This window comes from Macrotis lagotis, chromosome 5, assembly GCF_037893015.1.
Source record: "Macrotis lagotis isolate mMagLag1 chromosome 5, bilby.v1.9.chrom.fasta, whole genome shotgun sequence".
NCBI lineage: Eukaryota > Metazoa > Chordata > Mammalia > Peramelemorphia > Peramelidae > Macrotis > Macrotis lagotis.
The window spans coordinates 241,161,914-241,181,494 of NC_133662.1; the positions used below are offsets into that span (position 1 = coordinate 241,161,914).

A 19,581-nucleotide genomic window follows, 5' to 3' on the forward strand; every position below is an offset into this window, starting at 1 on the left:
TTCCTTCAGGAATTTACAAGTACATTTTAAAATATTTAATAAACTGTTTACTGGTGTGTGGTTTCCATTCTCTTTATGCAGATATGGACTCATTTTGCCAAAGAAAGCACAGCAGCTACAGAAACCTAGTTTGCAGAAACCATCGGTGTTTGACAATGACTCTGATGAGGAGGTAGGGATATTAGTATCTTTTTCCTACTTTATTGATTGAATGTATGGTAGAACTTTTTAACTTTGGGAATTGAATTGATTGTGTTAGTCATAACTGTACAAAATTATAGACTGGGTAGCACAGCATAGTGGCTAGAAAACTGAATTAGAAACACTTGGGATTATGGACTGCTTCTTGTGATAGAAATTCTGAGCCCAATCAATTTATTATATTAGTTAGGCTAGCAATAACGAGTAGATTGGATCAGTACCCTCTCTTGGTGACCAAAGACTTTGAGTGACAGAGCAAAATCTGAACAACATAGGTGTTTTGTTTTTTTTGATTGGCTATTGATGTCATAGGCAGAATTAAGATTCCCTCAATTGGACTGCCTTTTCTGAAACCTTCTTAACCACAGCCAAGAGTGTTGCAAGACAGAAGGTTCTCAGATATTGGAAATTGCTAAGGTGGTTTAAAGTGAGATTTGACCTTTTAGGTGAATAAATTCCTCTGAAAAGTGGGTGATGATGGGTGGGGTTACCAAGGGGGAGAAAATGATCTTCAGGCAATTTCTCTGGGATGTAGGTGGTGAGTGAGGTTTACAATATTAAATCGGCCTTGATTGATTTAGCAAAATAGAATTAAATCAATTTGCAATATTAGACTATGGATTACATACTGGTGGTGTATGTATGTAGACCAAGGAAGGCATAGGGCCAATATCTGTCCTTATTTCTAGTTTATAATTATAATGTAAAGGTCTGGATTCAAGAAGAGAAACTTCCAGTTGTAGTCTATCCTGTTATACTCTGCTCTAATTATAACTTTTTTTCTGAAATGGTTTAATCTATGTGATTTGTTTCAAAACTAGAAATCTAATTTTTTAACAAAAATTATGAGCTTGAGAGTGTGAACTTTCTTTGGACAAAATGACTTTGAAAATCCTTATAAAGAGACCACCTTAAAAGACATCTTAAATAGCAGAGGGGTTCATAATTCCTTTTTTTTAGATCTGGCAGGTTGTCATTTAGAAATTTTTTTCGGGAAAATAATTTTAATAATGATGATGACCTGCCTTTTTATAGTGCTCTAAGGTTTGCAATGTACTTATTTGATTCTCATTTTTACCTTTGGGTACTTTGGTGTTTGCTGACTTCCCAGTTAGAAGGGTGGTGACGTAGAATTATATTGCCACTGTTGGTGTTAGCCACTTCCTTTTCAGTGACCAAAAATCCTATGTGTTTGCTGAAACCTTAGACCATAATTTGTATGTTTCATTCTTTTTGCCTGCTTCTGAAATCGTCATAGGGTCCTTTGTAATCCTCAGTCTGACAGGGTCTGGCACAAGAGATGCTTAATGTTTCTCCATATCTGTCATTCACATCATGGGTCATTACTTCATAAATCTAGCAGTTGCTTCTAGTCTCAGCAAAGTGGCACTTTGGGGACAGTTTTGGACATGGAGCCAGGAATTCAAATTTTACCTCAAACACTTAGTACCAGTGTGAACCTGGGCATGCCTCCTAACCTTGATTGCCTTGGTTTCCTCATCTGTAAAATGAGCTGAAGAAGGAAATGGCAAACCTCTCCAGTATCTGCCGAGAAAACTCCAAATGAGGTCACAAAGAATCATATGTGATTGAACAACAACAACAAACTGAAGCATCTCAAGTGTAGAAGAATTTCTCTGCTTTTCAGTATTAGGCCTTCATGTCATCACAGGGATGGGGTTTTTTTTTCATTTTTATATCCTAATTTATTTTTTAATTTTTTATTTTCATTTTGTACAAATGTTTTTTTACATTAATAAAATATTCTTGTTTACAAGTAAACAAAATACCCCTCCCCCCATGAATATAGACAGACTTGCTTGGGCGAAAAAGTAAAGGGGAGAGAAAGAAAATTAAAATAAAACAAAATAATAGTAATAATTGGCCAGGTGGCGCAATGGATGAAGTACCAGCCCTGGAGCCACGAGCACCCGAGCCCACATCCAGCCTCATAAACCCAACAATCACCCAGCTGTGTGACATGCATGCCACCCAATCCCCACTGCCCTGCAAAAACCAAAAAAAAGAACAAAAAAGACCCAAAATAAAATAATAGTAATAATAGTAGGGGTGGCTGGGTGGCAGACAGAGCATTGGCCCTTGAGCCAGGAGCACCTGGGTCCGAATCCCGCCCCAGACACCCAAAGATCACCCTGCTATGTGGCCACAGGCAGGCCATCCAGCCCCACTTGCCCTGCACCCTCCCCCAAATAATAATAACAAAAAATGTGCTTGAGTCTTTGTTCCAACACCAACAACTCTGTCATGGGTGGTTCTCATTCTTTATGATAAGTCCATCACAGAAATTACTTCCATATTTTTCCACCGTTGCCATTGCTGATCACAACTCCCTCCTTTCGTATTTCTCCACAACCATGTACTCTATTTTCTCTCTCCTTTCACTCTGACTCTGCTGTAGGGTCGTTGACTGGCTCAGCAGACAGATCCCTGGTCCTGGGGCAAAGAAGCCCTGAGCCCCCATACCACCCCTTAGGCCCAGAATCCACCTGGCCCCATGGTCCTGGACAGGCCTTCCAATCCCAGCCCCTTGCAAGACCAGTCTCCCCCCCATGGTCCATCCTCTTCCTCCTTTATTCACATCCCCACCCCTTCCCCCTGCTTCTTCTTACTCCAGATGTCTATACCCCATTGAGTATATATGCTGTTTCCTCTCCTAGCCATCTGTGATGAGAGCAAAGGTTCCCTCATTCCCCCTTGCTTCCCCCCTTCCATATCATTGCAATAGCTCATTGTAATAAAAAAAATCTTATGTGAAATATCTTGGACTGTTCCCCCTCTCCTTTTTCTTTCTCCCATTCCATTTCCCTTTTTTTCCCTATTGACTCCATTTTTACACCATATTTTATCTTCGAATTCAGCTTTCTCCTGTGCTTCAACTATAAAAGCTCTCTCTACCTGCTCTATTAACTGAGAAGGTTCATATGAGTATTATCAGTGTCATTTTTCTATGCAGGAATACATGCAGTTCATTCTCATTAAGTCCCTCATATTTCCTCCTTCTCCTCCAATCTCCATGCTTCACCTGAGTCCTGTATCTGAAGATCAAACCTTCTATTCAGCTCTGGCCATTCCAAAAGGAACACTTGAAATTCCCCTGGTTCATTGAAAGTCCATCTTTTTCACAGGGATGTTTTCTGAAAGTATGATCTCTTGAAAACCTCACTGTCCACAAGGAATATTCCTCTTCCATTTGTTTTCTAAGCTTGACATCCTCCGTGCCAGAAGTAAGCACACACCTGGCTTAACAAGAAATCAAGAGTATCTGGGAACCAAAGTTTCCTTTGTGCTTGTGTTACATTAAGACTTCTTGTGATCATAACATGCCAGGAAGATTTAGGAAGGGAGCAGTTAAGCTGCTCTTTGTGATATTGACATATACTTTTAAAAAATCATAAGCATTGTAATCTTGTATTCTTAGCACCTTTCAGTCACTTTTGAAGGTGTAAAGAAGGCTGTGTTTTTATGTCTGCTTGCTTGTTCCTTTCTCCTTTCCATTAAAAATACAATACATGTATAGCTCATCCTCATGAAGATTTTTTTAGAGATGGGAAAGTAGGCATGGGTTGGTATTTTCTACTGCCCTCCCAATTACTATTTTTCCCAGGCATGTTCTTTTCTTTCAGGTTTCTTAAAAAAAAACTTTCAGAGTTGAGGGTCATTGTTTTCTGTATATATTCACTCAGTCTTTGGCTTAGACTCTGTGCTTTATATATTGCAAATCAGGGGTGAACATCTTTGACAAACTGACATCTCCCCCTTTTGTGTTTTTCTTGATATTAATGATCTGAGAGTCAAACCAAGAAATTTCTTTTGTCTTCCAAGAAATCTGGTATGATTTTGATGTGTGCATAGAAGACATATTAAAGGGGAGAGAACGTTACTCTATCAAGGCACGTGCTTTTTTTTTTTATAGTCAACAAACAGTAAGCACAATAGGATCTTAGAGCCTTTGAATTTATCATTTGTGTCTTTTTTTTCAATTACTTTTTTTTTCATGTTTTTGCAAGGCAATGGGGTTGAGTGGCTTGCCCAAGGCCACACAGCTAGGTAATTATTAAGTGTCTGAGGTCAAATGTGAACTTGGGTCCTAGTGACTCCAGGGCAGTGTACCGCACCACCTGGCTGCTCCCTATCAATTGTGTCTTGATAAAAATAGCTTCAGTGATATGTTGCTTGGTAAAACCAACTATTTCCTATCGTACAAATTCCCCTGAAACTTTTTTTATCTAGAGGTTCTCTATTCATTTTCATTTATTTTCCCAACTGCATGTAAAGATTGTTTTCAGCAATCCTTTTTTTTTTTATACAAGGCAGTGGGGTTAAATGACTTGCCCAGGGTTACACAGTTAGGTAATTGTTAAGTGTCTTGAGGTCAAATTTGAACTCAGGTCCTCCTCCATGATTTTTTTTCTCTCCTTTCTCTTCCTCCTTCCTTGACAGAGAATAGTTTCTTATAGGTTATGCATAAGTTAGAGATTATCTAGATAGCTAAGTTGAGAGTTGTTGTTGATGGTCTCTTAATGCTTTGGGTGAGAGGGGAATGTTATTAATAAAGTAAGATTTTTTTTTCTCACTCTTTTGGTATTTCTGCCTTCATAACAGATCTTGTGAATTCCTCCTGTCAGCCCTCAGTAGTTTTACTTCCAGCACAGCTCCTTCTCTGCATTCTTTAGTCCAGCTGCCTTTCCTATCACCATTCTCTTTAGTGCTTTCTAGATCCAGTAAAGGCACACCTAGCATATAAGATATGAGGCCAAGTGTAGTATTATTTCTACTGTCCTTGAAGAGGACATGAAGAGAGTTTAGTATTACATATTTTCACAGATCTTTTCCATTTTTTCAGCCATTTTTTGTCATCCTTCCAGTTTTATCCTTAAATGACTGAGACAACTTGGCTTAATTGGAAATTTTGCCAGATTTTAAAAAACTGACATTTACACTTTAAATTGGCTTTATTGTTCACTGCTTCTCTTTGCCTTATGAGTCAATTTTGCTCATATACTTTCATCATTTTCCTTAAAATTCCATGGATAAGTTTCTATTCAAGATTTATGTTTGGGGGCAGCTAGGTGGCATAGTGGATAAAGCACTGGCCCTGGAGTCAGGAGTACCTGGGTTCAAATCTGGTCTCAGACACTTAATAATTACCTAGCTGTGTGGCCTTGGGCAAGCCACTTAACCCCGTTTGCCTTGCAAAAACCTAAAAAAAAAAAGATTTATGTTTACAGCTACAAGGAGATGATGAGGTCCTCCAAGTTTCTTCTGTTTGTGGATGATTTTGTGCTTTGGTGCATCAAGCCTTAAAACATTGCAGAGTTTCTTGAATGAGATTCATAACTTCTCAAAAGATTTTAGTCTGGCTATCCACAGAGGCAAAACCAAGTGGATGAAGAACAACTTTTGTTTGGACTTTGACATTCACTTAGATGGAGAACTCCTAGAGCTTATCCCTCATTTTGAGCAAAACTTGAAAAGATTGTAGAAGGAATTCAACTCAGAAGCCTACTTGGGCTGAATTGCCTTTGGAACATTGCAGAGTTCTTTTAATGATCCTAAACTAATCTCAGAAAAGGAGGCCTTTCTTGTGTCATATGTTTTCAGAAAATTACAGTGTGGGTCCCTTAGAGAGGCCATGGAAAGGCCTCTGGTGAATTTGACCAGGCTGCAACACCTTCTGAGAATGAAAGACCTGAAGATATGACCAGAGAAGTTTATGATCATGAAAGAAGAAGAGTTACCTGAGGGTCAGTCCATCCCCATCCCTAGGATGCTTTTAATTCCAGAAGGAAGGCCCCAAGTATGCCAGGTGGGCCTTCTGTAGGTTGAGGTTACACAAGTTGTATACAGTTCCATCCAAGTGCCGATATTGCCTGATTACTTTTCTTGTCTTTACTTTTAAATACTATTTCTACTTCCTCATCTATCTCATAGGATTTATTGAGTCCAGAAGTAGCACAGAGGTCAGAGTGCTGGGCCTGAGGTTAGGAAAACCTGAGTTCTAATCTTTCCTCAGACACTTAACAGCTGTGTGACCCTGGACAAGTCACTAAATCCCTTAGTGCCTTAGTTTCTTCACATATAAAATAAGGGTATATCCCAAACTGCATCTAAAGTCCTAGTTGCTAAATCTGTTTGCCGATTAAAAGATTGATTATTCTTGAATTCTGGGATATCTCTTGAATTTTTCACTTATTGTCCTTTGAGCATCATCTCTTAATATATTTGAGACATCTGACTGAGTTAGGTTTTGTAACCAGCTTTTCTGCAGTTCATTTTTCCTATCTTTGTCTTTGACTACAAGGCACTTAACTTCCTTTGATCTCGTCTCCTCATTTATTAGGAATTAGCCTTGTGAACCTCCAAGTTCCTCTCTCTGCTCCCCTCCCTTATTTTTCCCAGTTTGATAAAATTACAACTTCCTCCTCTGTGATCTTCTCTTCATCCTCTGTTGTGAAATGGTTTTCCATTCTCAGCATTTGTTCATCTAGGTTTGCCATGTCCCTTAGCTTGGCAAGGATGTCAGTGTTTTAGTGCTGAGGTCTTTCCCAGACTCTTTAACCTCCTTAGTGTGTTGATTACTTTGTGTCGGCGAAGATTTCCATAGAAAATCATTGTCACCGAAACTGGAGTTTGTTACTTTTCTTAAACCCTCGTTGGCAGCACCAGACTCTTGTTTGAATTTGGTGAGGGTTCAGGTTTGCAGTTGCATGTGGTGCCTTCTTGTCTTTATTCTCTTCCAGTTTGGGGTTGGCTTTGACCTTTTTTTGCAGTGCACAGGTTATTTGGAAGTGATCCCACATCAATAATGAGTCATTTCCTCTCCTTTAGGATATACATAGCCCTTGAAATTTTTTTGAGATATCATTTGATTTGTTCAGCGTCTGGAATTCCTGCCCCTCCTCAGGGCTCCGTTGCAAGGCCACCTCTTTAGGAAGCCTGAATTCCTCCATTTGGTTGTCAACACTCATTTTCTGCAAATAAGCAGGTGTTTCTTTGGTCTTTGTTCTGTTCACTTCTCAGTGAACATATGAGATCCCTATGAAGTGATGAAGAGTGTTGAGCGCTGGACCTGAAGTCGGGAAGACTCCAAGTTCAGATTTGCTTCATGCATTTCCCCAGCTGTGTGGTCCTGGGAAAAGTTACTTAATCTTTTTGCCTCAGTTTTCTTATCTGTGAAGTTGGGGATGCTAATAGCATCCCAGGGTTGTTTGGAGGATTAAATGAGGGAATATTTGTAAAATGCATAATATAGTAAATACTATGTAACTACTAGTTTTTATTATTAATACTACTCATGATGATGCTATTGATGATGCCTCCTCCAGCAGAAGTGAACTTCTGGAGGGCAGGAATTGTGTCACTTTTTTGTCTTTGAATCTCCAGATCTAACACATTGTCTGGCATATATTAATTATTACTAAATGCATATTGATTGAAAATCTGTAGGTATCTGAAAAGGCCTCAAGTCTTTGGTCTCTTTCATTTTTTAATTCTGAACCGTATTTTCCAGCAACTCATTGTCTTTTTCTGTCTCACCAAGTATCAAGGTACACATGGGACTTAGTCAGGAGACTGTTATTAAATTCTTCATCTTACTTTTGTCTTTCTTTATCCCCTGCAACAGATTATGTTTGATCAACTGCTGATGACCTTTGTAGCAGTCTTTTGACCTAAGCACTGCAATGCAACATGACCAGATTTGCCATGAAATCGTGTTTCTTGATGCCATTGGACACATTAGGAAGCTGTTGATTTTCTTATTTATGTCTCCAAGGAGTCACTGAACTATTCTCCTATTTTGCTGCTTCTTCACTGTTGAATAGGGAAGAGCAAGATTCTCTTTCTAAATATGTTTCAGTTCTTCTTGGAGTGTGTCAGCTTGTTTGAGTCTTTCCTATAGGGACTTCCTGCATAAAATAATATTTAGACTCCATGAAAATCAAGTGCATTTTTAGTGAACTGTTTATTATTAGTTTTGAAAAGTAACCTACTCTGTTAGGAACACAAGCTTAAGATGAGAATTTTCATCTCCTGATCCAGCAGAGGGAGCTTTAGCTCATGCATTTATTTGGAACGAGGAAATAAGGAGTCAGAAACTGATGAACAAAGCATAAAAAATTGTTGAGCGTCCTGTTTTTAAAAGTCATTATGTTAGAACTCAGGAGGGTTTTGCCAGCAGCTCCTGATGTGTTTACTGGTACTGACCTGCCAGAACATCCTTAGTTCAAAGGCATTGTCCTAGTAGCCGTGAACTGCTGGGGCTCATCCTGGCTTAATCTCTCACAGGGTTCTTCCTTGAGACAAGTAGGATGATTTTACAAGTGAGAAGATTGAGCTTGATTCTGTACAGTTTTCTTATCGATCCTCCTTACAATTAGTTGATTTTATCCTATTACTGCTTTTATTCTATAACTGCCTAAGTCACAATTCTTTATCTCTAAACTTATTTCAGAGTTCAGCTGGCTTTTAATGAGTTAAGTTTAAAAATTCAGCTTTTCTTTCCCTAAGGAATTTTGCTAACCTTGGGAATGTATGTGAAAGAAAGGAAGTTGGACCTGATAACTTTACAACACCAAGCTATTCTTCAAAGACAGCTGGTTTGCAGTCCAAAAGTCTGATCTGCTTTCTTGCACTTTTGTCTCAACTAATGAGCACTTAATGGTCTCATGAGGAAAGAAGGGGGGGGGGGTTCGTTGTTAAGCCCCATGACTAGACTTTCAGCCAATCATGTTGTTATCTCCCCTGCTCTATTCTTCGTTCTGTACCATTCAGAACCTATGTAAAGGAAACCTCTTTCTTGCTTGTGGTCTTTGGCATAAATGGAAGCAAGCCATTGACCCATTTATTTACAGGTGGCACGTCCCTGCTAATAAATGCTGTCTTGTTAGGAGGTCTGCTTCAATTTATCCTCTTGGTAAAGTCCAATTGTAACTCAAGACATCTAGCAGAGATAACAGGTATGAAAACTATGGGTGGTCATCAGTCCTATATTCCAAATTAACTATTAATTATCTTATTGAGTCATTAAAGTAACATATGCCTGAACAAAAATAGGTATCCTGGGATTTAGTCTGGTTCCAGACTAACCTCTAAAACAGTATTTCTCAAATTTTTGGTCTCAGAACCCCTTCCCACTCTTAAAAATTATTGAGCACTTCCCCCTCAAGAATTTTTGTGTAGATTCTAACCACTGAAAATTACTCTATTAGAAATTAAAATGTATTGGTAATATCCTGAGAATTGTTCTGACCTTGTGGACCCCTTACAGATTTTCATGAGCCTTGGGGTCCCCTGACCACACACTTGGAGAACCATTACTCTAGGAATTTTAGTTTTATCTAGAACAGGTGGAGGGGTTTGTTCCAATATGTGACAGCTCTGTGAAGACCTCTTCATTGTTCTTGATTCCATAGAGATTTCAGAGGTGAGAGTCCTCTTCCCAATGACTCCAGGGATCTCAGATGTCTCTGGGCCTCAAGAACTCAAGCAGCTCATAATGAACACCCTTCATGAGACTTTCCTGGAATACCCTTTTGGGAACCTTCATACAACACTTTCTCAGTTTTCTCATCATCCTAGTTACCCTCCTGGTTATGCTCAGGCTCATCTATGATTTTTTAAAAATTTGATGCTCATAATGAACGTGTTCCGTGTAGTGGCTCATTCTGGTCATTCCATATCATTTAATACTGGCTCCATTTCAGAGTTGATTCATACTGAATTTATAATCTGCTACAGGGCTGCCCAACTTTACTTTTAAAAGTTTTTATTGAAATAATAGACAATATATTTTGATTTGCTATTTTAGTGAGAACTCTTTGATAGCTCAACTTTGTTTACTTGATCATTTAGTAAAACCACAGGGGGCCACATAAAAATTGCACTTTTGGCCGCATTTTGGACAGCCCTGGCCTACTACATGTAACAGATCTTCAAAGTTCTTGTTAGCTGTGCTTCCCCTATCCCAGTTTTGTGAAGTTGTTGAGGTTTTTTTAACTGAAGTATAGCACTTTGCACTAAATCCTATTATTTCATTTTATTTGATTAGGCCTATCTTTCTAGCCTACTGAGATCTTTTTGGATCTATTATCCAGCATATTAACTCTTTCTCAGGTTCTTGTTATTTGTAATTTTGACAAACATGTATCATCATAAAAATCATGTTGAATAACACAGGACCAAGGATAGATCCCAGGACCCTCTAGTGGACACCTTCCTCTCCTTTGACATCCATGCATTAGGGACTTAAACTTTGGGTCTTCTCATTCATCTAGTTCAGAAGCCATTCAACTGTATGGATATCTCAGATGCATGACATGAAAGACAGTGGAAAAAATTTTGCTGAAACCTAAGTGTAGCGGTCACAGAATGTCTGAGCTAGAAAAGACCCTCAAAGTCATCTAGTCTACCCCTTTTAGAGATTGCTGAATAGGTCTTCTGGCAGAAGCAGAGCCTCAGTCTCCTTGTCAATTATCAGACGGGATCTTGCTGACATTAGATTTGACAAGTCTTGGGTGGTTTGCCTCATGAAGTCATATTACCTTCATATATGGCTTCCTTTGTACTCCTCAGCAAGAAGTCCCCTTCCACTTCTTCCTGTGGCCAGTATTGAAAGTCCCATGTTCTTGTGTGTGTATGTGTGTGTATGTGGTGTGTGTCTGTCTCATAATTGTCTGGACCTCAAACTGTTGCTGTTTCCTCAGAGTTCTATCCTTCAAGGAAATAATCTCAAACGTTTGATAAAGACCAATTTTCTTGTTCTTCATTTTCTAACTTTATTTCACGTTCTTCCACTTTCTTGTCTCTCCTGACATTGATCTTAATGTCTGAAAAGAACATTGTAGTTACCATGGCAGAAACACTGTTATGTGTGATCTCTTGGATAGGAAGTATTTCTGTAAATCTTGTGGTATTAGGTTACCCTTAACATCCCTTCCAACCTTTGGATCCCATGATTCTATTAAGAACTAGAAGGTAAATGTATTCAACTAGATGGTCTCTCATGTCTCTTCCAGGTCTAAAAATCTGTGATTCTAAATGAAAAGAGAAAGATCATGTTAATTAAATTCATTTTGGGCCTGAATTATCTACTGTGAGTAAAAATCATGAAGGTTAAAAAGTGGTTCCCAACCTCAGCTATGACTTCACAGGTGCTTTGAGTGAGTCATATTAAACAGGATTATCCATCAAAATGTTCCTGGGTCCTTCCTACATGGTCTGATGGTGTCAGATTGCCTTGCCTGCCCTGAAAGATGACCCCAGGTTCATATTTGAGGCACAGGTAAAGCTCTTCACAGTGTCTTTGTCAGTGTCTAGGATTTTGCATTAGGACTTTTGAAAATCCAATACTCTATTAGTGCTGGCACTTTATGAATTTAATTAAAGCACTATGGACTGTTGGAGAGGTTAGGAACAAATTTTTGAGAGAGCAGAAAGCACTTAGGTATAATTGGTCAGCCTTTGCCTGGGAAGGGTTATGAGAAAATGTCTCTTCTTCCTTGGTAGAGGAGGTGAGTGAAGGCTTATAAGTGGCATGATGCATATGCTGTTAGATATAGATAAAAGATAAAGAATTTCCTTCTAGATATTGCTAAGTGGTAATTACCTTGATTGTTTTGTTTAGTGAGTGATTTTTTTTTTTTTTTTTTTTTTTTTGTTATTGCAAGGCAAAATGGGGTTAATCAACTTGCCCAGTAGCATGGTGATTTTTAACTGGTTAATTGAAATGCTTCTTTTCAGCCATCATGTTTCAAATGTTTTGAACTTAAAGATGTTCATGTCATTATCACAGTTCATGAAAATACTGATAATCACTGCTATAAGAAGTGCTTTTCAAAGAAGATAAAATTATTTTTCAACCTTGACATTAGAAAAATTAATTGTTGGACTACAAAATCTTTTTTTTTCCTGCTCTTTGATTAGTCTTTTTTTTTAACAAGGTAATAGGGTTAAGTGACTTGCCCAAGGTCACACAGCTAGGTAATTATTAAGTGTCTGGGGCTGGATTTGAACTCAGGTCCTCCTGAATGCAGGGCCAGTGCTCTATCCACTGCGTCACCCAGCTGCCCCTGTTTAGTGTTTTTTTTGGGGGGGGGATTGCAAGGCAAATGGGTTTAAGTGGCTTGCCCAAGGCCACACAGCTAGGTAATTATTAAGTGTCTGAGACTGGATTTGAACCCGGGTACTCCTGACTCCAGGGCTGGTGCTTTATCCACTGCACCACCTAGCCGCCCCCCTGTTTAGTCTTTTAAAATATTTTTCATGAAAAAGTAAAGTGCTCATCATATATGCTCATTTTTCATAATGAAGAATTGATCTTATTTTAGTTGGGCCTGTTCAGTTTGATTAATGAGGGAAAATTAAGATTTTTATCCATCTGAACATTTTAGTTTATTTGTATCAGTTATGTGTATGTATCATTTTCATCAGTTTAAAATTAAATAATTTCCTTTTTTCAGGATGTGGTCTGATAATGGTTGAAATGGAATAATCCTAAGTTAGACCAAGTATTTATTTACAAAAATAATATAGAATAGAGGGTTTTTGAATCAGTAATTTATGATATTATGAAATTTGGGCAGCCAGGCCTGGTTCTTTGAATATTTGCTGGAAAATATCAGGATTGGCTGTGGGAGGCAAGGTGGCACAGAGTGTATATGGGGGGTGGGGTGGGAAACATAGAGACAAGAAATGAAGGGAGTGCAAAAGCAGACAGTATGGGGAATAGGATGTAGAATGGTGAAGGAAGTTGGGCAGTGATTCCCAGGAAAGGCAGAGAGAATTCTTTGTATGACCATGGGTTAGAGGTGGGAGCATTCAGAAGCATGGACTTGATGTGGGGGGGAGAAGGTTTGGGGGACAGAATTTGAGGTCTCTTTTGTATAGGGGTTTGGAAAAACAGACCATCCCCTAATTGAGCCACCTTGGGTGTTCATTAGCAAATCATCCCCAAATTGTCTATAATACTCTATAAAATTAGTTAGCATGCCCACTCATTTCAAAATTATCAGCACTTTTTAGTGATCTTCTGGTCTTACCCTGGATGTTTGGAATTTGTCTGAGATTTACAGAGCACAGGACTAGAAGTCCCTAACAGCAGGACCTGATGCTTCTGCTGATTCAGCTCATCTTACCAGGATGGGATTTTGGTTAATATAGGATAACTGTAAATTATATTCCTATCATCTTTGGAATGGTCTCCATATGACTCCTAGGTGTCCTTGGTGATCTGATTTCCTGCTATTGCCTCTTTAGGCTGACTACTTATAATTATGTTATACTGACTAGAATGGAGGGGTGTGGTCAGGAGACCAGAACAAGATCTTCAGTAGCCCACGATGGTTTTAAATTTTTCATGAAAATCAGTGCATTGTGCCTAATATGATATTCTTTGGCATTTTTACAATAGAACAAACCCATATCAAAAAAAAGGCAAGTTTGAAATAGCTAATCATGTCCCTTATGACCAGAATGCAAAGGGCAGTATGTTTTCTTTTGTGTCTGTAGGGTAACAGGTATATGGTTTCAGTTGTATAGCTACTGATGAGCTGTGCCTGGTTTGGTCTAAGTGACCAAACTAAACTGTTGGAAGGAATGAAAGGGAAGGGAAGAATGGATAAAGCAAGAAAGGAAGATTGTTAGTGGTATGGTGAATCTCTAATAAGTACAGCCTGGTTTTTAAAAATGAAGTCTGTGTAAACTGGATCATGGTCATTGCTCATCTCCACACTCCTTTTTCCACTTTGCCTTTTCCTTAGGTGTCTGACATTCCTGAAGGGGCCTCCTCCTTCTTCTCTGCCCTTAGGGCACAGCTCTGGCTCCAGCTGCCCAAAGTGCCCTGCCCTGAACTCCTTTGTATGGCTTGATTTGTAATTATTCTATATATTTTAAATGTACTTTGTATGGCTTGATTTGTAATTATTCTGTATATTTTAAATGTACTTACTGTCTCCCTCCTTGCAAATAGAAATTGTTTCCTTTTTTGTCCCTTGAGTCCCTGGCCGCACAATGCCCAGCATGTCATGGCACTCAAATACTTGTTCAGTAATTGATTGGATAGGTCATTTTGCTTCAAGTACTTCCAAGCCTGTGTTCTAGAAGTAGAACCATGAGAAAGGGGAAAACAAGAAAAACCTTTTGAATCATATAATTTGTTAATCACTTTCTGTACATCTCCTGGGCACTGTGGCAGGTAGGAGGGGCTCCCTTTGTGTTTCTGCATAAAGAAGCAGCTGGAAGATCCTGGTTGACTGCGGGAGGAGTATAGAAAATAAGTTGTGGGTCAGGGGCAGTCCTTCTGTGAACAACCACCCAAAACCCACGTGTCTGTTGCCAAGATTTAATCCTCTGACATCTGGGCAAATGCTTTTACTCCTAGCCCAGATAACTTGGGTCATTCAATCAATCCTGTGCCCTAGGAGAGTAATTCCTTTTGTCTCATTTGGTATTTCTGAGATGAAAGAAATCATTTTAACCCAGCATTGTGGATTTGGTTTTTAAAAACTCTTTTGTTTGTACATTGTACATAATTGTATTTGCACAACTTTTTAAACCATTTGTAATTTATTTTCTCTTTTAGTGATTAAGAAATGTTCACATGGCAAACTTTAGTGAAAAATTTCTTCAACAGAGGTAGAAATAACGGGGGGGGGGAAGTGTTACCCATGAAAATATGATCGCTAGCTTCAGATGGAAGAAGTACTTGCACCAAGGTGTGCGGTGTGTAGTGGTAGTGGTGGTCATGGATGGATTGTGATTGAAGTAAGAGGAAATGAGGAAGACAGCTATAAGAGGACGAGCTGAAGAAAGTCCTCAGTAGACTTCTGTTAGAGCTATGGGCAGTCTTCGGTCAGAGCCAAGGAAGAACTGACACCAGGGCTTTGGTTCCTTTCTCCATTAGTGGCTTCTGGGCTTGGAGAAGGTCTCATTGGACCTTTCTGGGAGAGGTTTGATCTAAATTCCTATAAACAGAAACGAAACCTTTCCTTTCACAGAAATAAAAAAAGACCTAAAATCTCTGTGCCAATTTAGGTAACCCCTGGTTTAGACTATCTACACTAATTGTTCTTCCTGCCTCAAGTCTCTTCCCACTATTTTCCAAACTCTAGCCTTGCCAATATCTGGCCATTGGACCCTGATGACTCTGGAGGAAAAAAATGAGGTTGGTGACTTAATACAGACCCCCAGTCCCACTCCAGTCCACTGTGTTTGCCATGGCATCACCTGCCTGATGCCATGGTCTCCTTCAAGAAGGAAGGATAAGCAGCAGCAGCAGCAGCAATCCAGACACTAAAGAGAAGGCTCCCCATTCCTACATTGCTCCTTTGTGCCTTCTGACACAGTAGCTGTGGTGGCAACTACATGCTCCTGAAGCCAAGGTCACTGAATCACTCCACGTGTTCATGGGCACTGCCTTGAGCTCGGCTTGTGGCTCTAGCAGATGGTCTGCATTTGGGGGGAAAGACTGAAGCATGCAGACCTCGACTCTGGATGGTCTCTGAGGGCTCCGAGGCTCTCTGGGTTTCTTGCTTCCTGGCTCCCATCCTGGAGCAGTGTGGGAAGTAAGCATGGGTGTTGAGCCCTTCAGTACAACCTCTGGCAGTTCATTTCTTTTCTTTGGAACTCAGTTTCCTCATCTATAAGATGAAGGATGGAATAGATCAGGATGTCAAGTATTGAAAACACTATCCTAGTGGGGCCAAACCAGATTAAATCTAATTGAGAGGGGCGCAGTGGATAGAGCACTGGCCCCGGAGTCAGAAGAACCTGAGTTTAAATGTGGCCTCAGACACTTAATAATTATCCAGTTGTGTGACCTTGGGCAAGTCACTTATCCCTATTGCCTTGCAAAAAAACCCCTCAAAAAATCTAATTGAGAAATATTTAACAAAATTAAAATAGAGCATAGATGATGTTGATTTTTGATTTTCATAGTCAATATGCAGCTTGCAGAAAGTTATATATTTGAGTATTTTATCTTTCTCCAATTACATGAAAAAAAGAATTTTTAACATTTATTTTTACAGCTTTTGAGTTCCACATTCTCTCCCTTCCTCCATCCCAACCCTCCCTCGTTGAGAAGGAAAGCAATTCAATATAGATTATACATGTGTACATGTGTAATCATGCAGAACATATTTCCATGTTAGTCGTGTCCATACAATTCTTTTTTTTTTTTTTTTTAGGTTTTTTTTGCAAGGCAAATGGGGTTAAGTGGCTTGCCCAAGGCCACACAGCTAGGTAATTATTAAGTGCCTGAGGCCGGATTTGAATTCAGGTACTCCTGACTCCAGGGCCAGTGCTCTATCCACTGCGCCACCTAGCTGCCCCCCATACAATTCTTAAAGCAGTGATTTCATCAGACTTTTTAGGAATTCTCTTTTCTGAGTAGCAAAATTCAGAGTTAAATATATTTCTGTATTTTTGTCTTTATAGACTTTCAAGAAAGGACAAAATTAAAAATTGTGAGTTGAAATCTTGATTCTATAGTAGAAAAACATACATTTGTAGAATCTGAGCATTTGACATTGTTGTGAGTCAGAAAACAAAAGATGGGTTTGGGCAAGTTATTGAATCTCTCAGAGCCTCAGTTTCCCCATTTGTAAAATGACAAATAGTAATGCTATTATGTAATCTACCTTGTAGGGTTTTTTGTAAGAATTAAGTCTAAAAACGTGTATATAAGTAATTTGAAAACTTTAAAGTGTTATATAAACATTAGGGTTGGTTTTTTTGTTAACATTCCTTTTTTAAAGAAATACAGACAGAATATAATCAGGCACACTTCGTTTTAGTCTACTCTTTAGACCTTGCTATAAGAATCATAAAAAAAGTTTCTTGTATTACCATGTTGCTTCAATATGGGTACACAGTCTGCCAAAAAGCAATAATCCCTCATCTCATGATTACATTTATCAAAAAAGAAGAAAAAAAGATCAAATCACTTTCTGAAACAAAATTACTTTATTAGTTCAGTAATAATTTCAGGTCATTTTAAAGATAAGAAGCAGCGTTTGGGAGGGGATTCATTTCCTGCTTTGAAGCTTTATCTGAGAGAACTACATCTCGAATGTCTGAAGATTGTGTATTTATAACTGAACTCTAATAAAGTGCTGCACACTGGAAGATCTGCACACCTGACTTGGTCATTGTGATTATATATTAGGTGCCAAACTATTTCCCCCCTTCTCATCCCTTAAAAAATATTACTATGTATATTTCATTAAAATTTGGTCTCTGGTTTAGAAGAGGTTTAAAAGACCAGACCCAAAACTATTACTCTTATGTATGTGTATTTCTAACGATTGTCAGTTTGAATAATGAGTAAAGTTGCCGTAGAAAAATAATCCTCTATTTCTAGGGAGAGTAAAAGAATTTTTCCTTTCATTAGTTAATTTAAGATGAAATAAAATTGATCCAAGTTACTTCCAAGTCACTGAAAAGTTATTATTCTTCTATTTTTCCTTTTTTAAACCCATTGAAAAAATGATATTGAGCATGGAGCTAGAAAGATGCAGCTTCCCGTAAAGAATTATCTGCTTTTTGTGACTTTCTAATGTTTTGTTTCTCTTCTGGCTTCTGTTATATTAGGATAAAATTAGCCAGTGTGCCTGTTCCTTTTCTGCATCACCTGACTGTTTGGTTGCTATATTTTTACAACAAAAATATTATTTACATACTACAGATGAAATTATTAAGGATGAGTCTTATTGATTTTTTTCTCTTATACTAGTAATCACTTTTACTTCCTTTGTCTTTGCCCAGTGAACACTTTTTTTATATGTAAATTAAATTATCCATTATAAAAGAGAGCATTCATGTGAATGATTTTGAAAATTTTATATTTGGAATGCATTGTAATTTTTTTTGGTAGCAGATTAACTTTAATTATGTCTTATTGAATTTTCTGTCAGTTAGTTTGGGTTCTTAGAGCACATGTTGATTCAGCTGTGAAAATGCATTCCAGGGACATGCTCCCTTGGAGAAGAGAGGGCAAACAAGGTTGCAGCACAGTATGCAAGGAGTGAAGGGGACATGCCTGTGTTCTGTTGCTCAGCAAACAGATTGGGGGGGGGGCTACAGAAATTGTATAATTTGTACTGATTGTTTAGGGAGGTGAAGAAAATTGGTTCAAGTACTTTGAGATGGGGGTGCAGGGTATCCCAGCCTAATAACAGTAATACCCTATTGTATGGTCAAATGAAAGGCATGAGTAGAGTGCCAGGCCTGGAAGCAACAGGCCCTGAGTTCAAATGCACCTTCAGAGATTATTATCTGAGGAGTGGTCAGTTGTGAGAAACTTGTGAAGGCAGAAATGAGGCTACTTGACAACTGATTTGTCCAAGGGGAGTGGGGTTGGGAGAGGGTGAGGATTTGAGGGTGGCACTTGGGTATAGTGAAGCATGGAATTCATGACTGCATGGCTCCCCCCCCCCCAAGATGCTCGTGTATCTTGCCTTTAATGTTGTGTTCTGTGATTTTTGCCAGGTTTGAGGTCAAGCTTACTGTCCTCTAGTTGGAAGGGTATGTCACTATCCCTTTTTTTTGAAAACCATTTTGGATGCCTCTCACCAATTGTGCTACATTTTCTGAGGCATTGACTCAGCAATTTAAACAACCCCAAGTTCTGCAGTCCTGTCCTATGAATTGACTCTTGGTGAATGAATTTGGGTACTCTCTAGTAATCTCATTATCTATCAGTCTTTTTTTTTTTTTTTTTTTAGGTTTTTGCAAGGCAGTGGGGTTAAATGTGGCTCAAGGCCACTCAGCTAGGTAATTATTAAGTGACTGAGGTCAGATTTGAACTCAGGTACTTCTGACTCCAGGGCTGGTGCTCTATCCACTACACCACCTAACCGCCCCCATCAGTCATTTTTGATTCATCCTTCCCATTCTCCTTTGAATATCATTCTTCTTAGTAGAGAAACAAGCAAAGTAAGATTTGAGTTAGCTCTGTCTTCTTTGTTGCTGTTATCATACTTCCCCTTCTAGGTTGCGGTTCTGTTCCATTGTTGAGTCCTTTTGCTTCCAACCTAGCTAAAAATAGAACTCTAGTACTGTTCTTACAGGATATCACTTCTCTTTCCCATTCATCTTCAGTTACCTGACTTTGCTTCCACTTTTAAATAACTTTTTAAAAATGTTAATGTAATAGATTGTTTTATAAAGTAATGTTGGCTTTAGTGCTGAAAAGTATATCAGGAATTATCTATTCTGATCCCCTCACTTGACAGATAAGTAAACTAGATGTCCCTTAAAGTACCTTACTTAAGGTGACAAATTAGAGTAGTGTCAAAACAGGGATTTGAACCTCCCTCCACCCCAGGACTCTTTCTTCTACACCACTAGTTTTTAACCCTT

At 38.7% G+C, this 19,581-nt stretch overlaps 1 protein-coding gene across 1 annotated transcript in view; it reads left to right on the forward strand.

Moving 5' to 3' along the window:
* Window positions 1-19,581, forward strand: part of NSRP1 (nuclear speckle splicing regulatory protein 1) — a 52,376-nt gene that overhangs the window by 2,891 nt on the left and 29,904 nt on the right. Inside the window, exon 2 of the mRNA XM_074189127.1 lies at window positions 82-172. Coding sequence (XP_074045228.1) covers window positions 82-172 — 91 coding nt within the window. The remainder of the gene's footprint in view (window positions 1-81; window positions 173-19,581) is intronic.